This window comes from Kryptolebias marmoratus, linkage group LG14 (assembly GCF_001649575.2).
Source record: "Kryptolebias marmoratus isolate JLee-2015 linkage group LG14, ASM164957v2, whole genome shotgun sequence".
Classification (NCBI taxonomy): domain Eukaryota; kingdom Metazoa; phylum Chordata; class Actinopteri; order Cyprinodontiformes; family Rivulidae; genus Kryptolebias; species Kryptolebias marmoratus.
The window spans coordinates 24,520,383-24,525,622 of NC_051443.1; the positions used below are offsets into that span (position 1 = coordinate 24,520,383).

The 5,240-nt window shown below is 45.2% G+C and overlaps 1 protein-coding gene across 1 annotated transcript in view; it reads left to right on the top strand.

The window, feature by feature from the left end:
- Positions 1-5,240, top strand: part of LOC108249273 (atrial natriuretic peptide receptor 2) — a 59,997-nt gene that overhangs the window by 51,602 nt on the left and 3,155 nt on the right. Inside the window, exons 16-20 of the mRNA XM_017438553.3 lie at positions 746-892; positions 1,364-1,487; positions 2,685-2,753; positions 2,841-3,015; positions 4,269-4,367. Of these exons, the coding sequence (XP_017294042.1) occupies positions 746-892; positions 1,364-1,487; positions 2,685-2,753; positions 2,841-3,015; positions 4,269-4,367 (614 nt within the window). The remainder of the gene's footprint in view (positions 1-745; positions 893-1,363; positions 1,488-2,684; positions 2,754-2,840; positions 3,016-4,268; positions 4,368-5,240) is intronic.

A 5,240-nucleotide genomic window follows, 5' to 3' on the forward strand; every position in this document is an offset into this window, starting at 1 on the left:
AAACACACACAAATATATGTCATATACACATTCAAGTCACTTGTTTTAAATAAATGCTTCTATTTTAATGAAGTTTTGGTCTTCATTGGAGCTGATGTACAGGGGGATAATGAGGGGTTGACTTCAGGATGTTTTAAACTCTGGCCATGAGAGGAATCAATGAGAAACAAAAGGTAGGCTGATAAACTGTTAATAGTGTCTTGAACGCTTCTGTGAACTGAAGCGTTCACGTTAATAATTCTGCACGTGTGTTGGCCGGAGGTCTGAGCGTGGGGCCGGCAGTCGGATACTTTCCCGTGTAGTTGCTACATCTGGCATCCATGTCTGGCTACATTCTAACCAGGATCTACGGTGCTGTAGACGAGGCCAAAAATGCTTTTTAAACAAGAAGTAGGGATGGGGGGGGGGTCACCTTTCTGCTTTGCTCTCTCTCATAAATAGAGTTAGAAATGAAAGTTTCATAGTTAGGCTTTGAAACGATGTTTTGTGCTTAAAAGCTTTCCTCAAACATCAACTTGTGAGCTCAGGTTTGCTTGTTCTGGAGCACACGTGTCGAACTCCGCTCTCCTGCGGGTTTTAGATGTTCCTGCTTCAAATGGACGAGCTGCCAGAGAACTCAATGGTTTGGTGAGGAGGTGATGGAGCAGAAACACCTAAGACTTCCAGGACAGCGGGGGGCATCGAGGCCCCGGAGTCCGACCGTGTCTAAAAGCCGAACCGTGGTGTGTGTTTGTTCGCTTCACAGGGAGGGCAGCACCAGCATTCTGAACAACCTCCTGTCCAGGATGGAGCAGTACGCCAACAACCTGGAGAACCTGGTGGAGGAGAGAACACAAGCCTACCTGGAGGAGAAACGGAAAGCCGAAAACCTCCTCTATCAGATACTACCACAGTAAGAAAACCCGCCAATTAACTTGAGCCGACCTGATCCCCGTGTTCCGGCGACTCGTTGAACCTCTGGATTAATTAAAGACCCCGCGGCGCGATCCCACCGCAGATAAGAGGGGACCCGAGGAAAGCGGAAAGGCGAGCTGCTCATTAAGAGGCGGCAGCGGTGATAAAACCGCCACGGCAAATCCGGCCTTTCTCCGCCGTTTACTTTCCTTTTTTCTTTACTTTACCCCACGTCGAAGCCAGGCAGGCAGAAAAAGGGCCTGAGAGAAACGGCAGAACTGATTTCTCACCGCAGCTGTGAATTAAACAAACTGACCTCTGCCGCCATGTTTTTTTCCCCGTTTGGTTTCATTTGATTAAACGAAAATGACCACGAGCACGAGCAGAGTTAAACCGACATCTGGGGTCGCGCTGTCTCCTCCTTCCCTGCGGCTTTAACAGTTTCTGTTTCCTGTTTCTTTCTGTCCAGTTCAGTAGCGGAGCAGCTAAAAAGAGGCGAAACGGTGCAGGCGGAGGCCTTCGACAGCGTCACGATCTACTTCAGCGACATCGTGGGATTCACGTCGTTGTCCGCGGAGAGCACGCCGCTGCAGGTACGCCGTCTTCCCGTCGCTCCCCATCGTGATCAGAGCTGCGGCGGGTTTTCCTTTCTGCTAATTCATGAAAGAGCTCCCCCGGTATCAAGTTTCTACCTCCGGTGTCTCATAGATCCCACACACACACACACACACACACACTCAGAATAGTGCAGCTGTTAGATGGGAGAATATGTTGACACAGAGTTGAGTCACATTATCTGAGCTCTCCAGACTTTATGCATCATGTGTCACAGAGCCCCGGCCTCTCAGAGACCAGGAATCCGTTGGAAAACAAACCTCTTCTCGTATTTATCGCATTCCTGCTCCAAAAATGGACGCAGCAAATCTGTTGGGAAGAGTTAACATCTTACATTTACATGGAATTCTGGGGATATTACCCCAACAGCGGCGGCAGCTGCTAGCTGTAGCACTTTCGCTGCACCCTGGGGCACTTCCTGCGGGAATACCGTAATATTTAATTGAGCAGGACCGATGTTTCTCCAAACTGGATCTATCTGCAGCAGGTAGCATACTAATCGTTCAGAATCAAACCTTGAATTAAAGGCCAAGCAATCCTTGCAGGAATGCATGTCGCCCGCCACCTGAGGAGGATTCTCAGCTACTACCACACCAACGATACGCTGTGGCAGCCATCTTGAATCAGACCGACTCCAGTCGTTAATCGGCTGTATACGATTTCATTGGTTTTACGAGATATTTTGCGAACAGACAGGCACGGCTGACAGATCTGCTGCGATCGGTCAGAGCTCAGCGTGTGTTCAGGATGACTCTCAGCTACTACCACATCTTTGCTCCGTGTCTGTGAAACTGTCTGGGCTGTAGCCATTTTTGTGTTTGACAAGGGTCACTTATTTGTGGCGGCCATCTTGAACCTGGTAACCTCCAAAGGTTAACTAGCTGTAGATCCAATGATTGGTTTCGGAGCATTTTACTAAAATCTGTTCACTGGTTCACGAGATATTTTGCTAACGCTGTAGAGGAAAGAACGGCGGCGAGAAGTAAAGATATGAATCATCTCTTTATTAAGAACTAATCCAAGATCCAAGGTGACCTCTCACCCATTTCTGCGTTTGAACACGACAAACACATCACGAATAAAGGTGATATCGAGGAGATTTAACAAACAGTGAACAGGTGCGTTGGAGCAGAGGAACTGAACGATCTGAACCTGTTCTGTTTTTTTCTCCACAGGTGGTCACGCTGCTGAATGATCTGTACACATGCTTTGACGCCATAATTGATAACTTTGACGTGTACAAGGTGAGTAAAGCCGCGAATTATAAGCGCTTATCTACGCCCGCAGTCTCACGAGACGCGCTTCTTGGTCCCTGACGGTCGGTCCTGCAGGTGGAGACCATCGGCGACGCCTACATGGTCGTCTCCGGCCTGCCGGTGCGGAATGGCAAGCTCCACGCCCGGGAGATCGCCGGGATGTCCCTGGCTTTATTAGAGCAGGTCAAGACGTTTAAGATCCGGCACAGACCCAACGACCAGCTGAGGCTCAGGATCGGCATCCACACAGGTGAGTCCGACAAGCAGAGACGCCTGCTTGTGGGCAGCAAAAAACACTAAAACCTGTAATTTATTTTCTTTCAGAGGCAATTTTCTGCTGAGTGGCACAGCAATCACAAGCAGCAGCTTCGCTCCACAATTTCAACCATTTATCAGCCGTTTTATTTATTTTTTTACAAACGCAGCTTATTTTTCTCCTCGTTGGTACTAGAAAATAGTCATCTCTCTCTTTTATCAACACATTTGTAATCATTGCCAGCTCTATACTTTCCCAATTTCTACCGTACGATATGCATTTTCTAATCATTTTTAGAAAGTTTAAGTAGTTCTCATTGAGAACAAATGATTTTATGATTTCCATTCAGACGCCTAAACAAAAAATAAATAAAGTCCATTTCAGAACAAGGTTTTGACTCATTTAATAGAAATAAAAGGCCACAAATTGAACCTGCTTCTTTCACGCATTACGTCACAGTATTTGCAAAAATGCTAGAGGAGTCACAGAATAACATGTAGCTACCATCTGTCGCATTTTTTGATGACAAAGTTAGCATGTTTATTCTTAGCTTGGTGAAAAATGTAACATTAAGAATCTTTTTTAGGGTTTTTATGGTGGTAAAGATAAGTTTATTTTAAACGTACGGCTTTTTATCTTAAACGTACGGCTTTTTATCTTAAACGTACAGCGTTTTATCTTAAACGTACGGCTTTTTACCTAAGTCTACTGTGAGTCGGTTTAGAAAAACGCAACATTTAACATTCATCTTTAATCTTTTGGTAACAAATAAAAGGTTAAAAACAAAGTTCTCGGCTGTAAATGTTTAGAAAAGCTGAGAGTCTTTAATAAGGTCTTTTCTTTCAGTAATTTATTTAAAGTTGTTTTGTGTTTATTTGATGACAATAAGCAGAGCCCCAATGATCTTTAACACCTTTCAAACAGGGAGATTTTTTTATTGCAGCACTTTAGCATTAAATTAAATAATTACCTACATTAATCTGGTTTGATTATAGTTTCGAATGCTTTAAAAACCAACTAAAGGTCAGACATAAACTCTACCGTCTGCAGGATCTGACACAGTTTATTTACAAGAGGCTTTTGACCCAGCGTTTAGACGGCACCGGCTCTGTTTATGTTGTTATTCAGACACTTGACATGCAGCAGAAGTGGAGCGCCGAGTGTAGGCGTGACAGAACCAGATCCGATTGTAACACGTGTGTGTGTGTGTGTGTGTGTGTGTGTGTGTGTGTGTGTGTGTGTTTCAGGCCCGGTGTGTGCCGGCGTGGTCGGGCTGAAGATGCCCAGGTACTGTCTGTTTGGAGACACCGTCAACACGGCGTCTCGGATGGAGTCCAACGGAGAGGGTGAGAGCCGCTGTCGCTGTTTTTTTAGTTTTATTCTGCTTATCACAGATGCACGGTGTTATATTTACAGAGATATGGTTCTTCTCTCTTTGTCTGGGTTATAAAAAATGGTGAATAAATAATGTTTTAAACTAAGTTCCTTCGTCTTTAAACAGCAGTAAACACCAGACGATAACAAAAAGCTTTCACAAAGAGAGCACTGAGGTCGGTTCTGATAATAGATCTGGTTTTGTCTCGAACTGACCTGAGAGCAGTTAGCAGTGAGCCATCTGTGGATCTGAACGAGTCGGTCGTCCTGCACATTTCAGCCCGGCGCAGAGAGGCGAGCGGATGCTATCTGACGCGTAAAGGCCCGAGTCATTGTTGGCCACGCAGCCTGAAAGTGGCGATTCATTCGATATATTGTGCATCCAATGATTACTTTCTGAAAGTTTCATTAAAATACGTCCTGTGGTTCAAGGGGTACTTTGCTAATGCTGCAGACGGAGGGTGCAACAAAAAGTAGCATTCATCCGATTTTATGGATCTGCTTCAAACTGACCTTTTTCTAAACAAAGCAACAGAAATAAGAAAAGAACATAAATCAGACCCTCCAGGATTTCGCGATGTTGCGATCGCAACTATTAACACAAAACCAAGCAAACCCCGCGAAATCGCAACTTTGTGCAGCTTTGCCCAAAACACTGCAACTTTTTGCAACTTTAACCCAATATTTATTGTTTCTAAAGTGATTCGCCACCGTTTCTGCGGTCTAGTCTCTTCTTTGTGGGTTTGTGTAGCGTGGAATACAAAATAACCACAAATAACTCAGGAAGAAGACACGTGACGTCACTTCCTGTTAACATCAGAATGCCGGGAGCGTGCAGGAGCAGC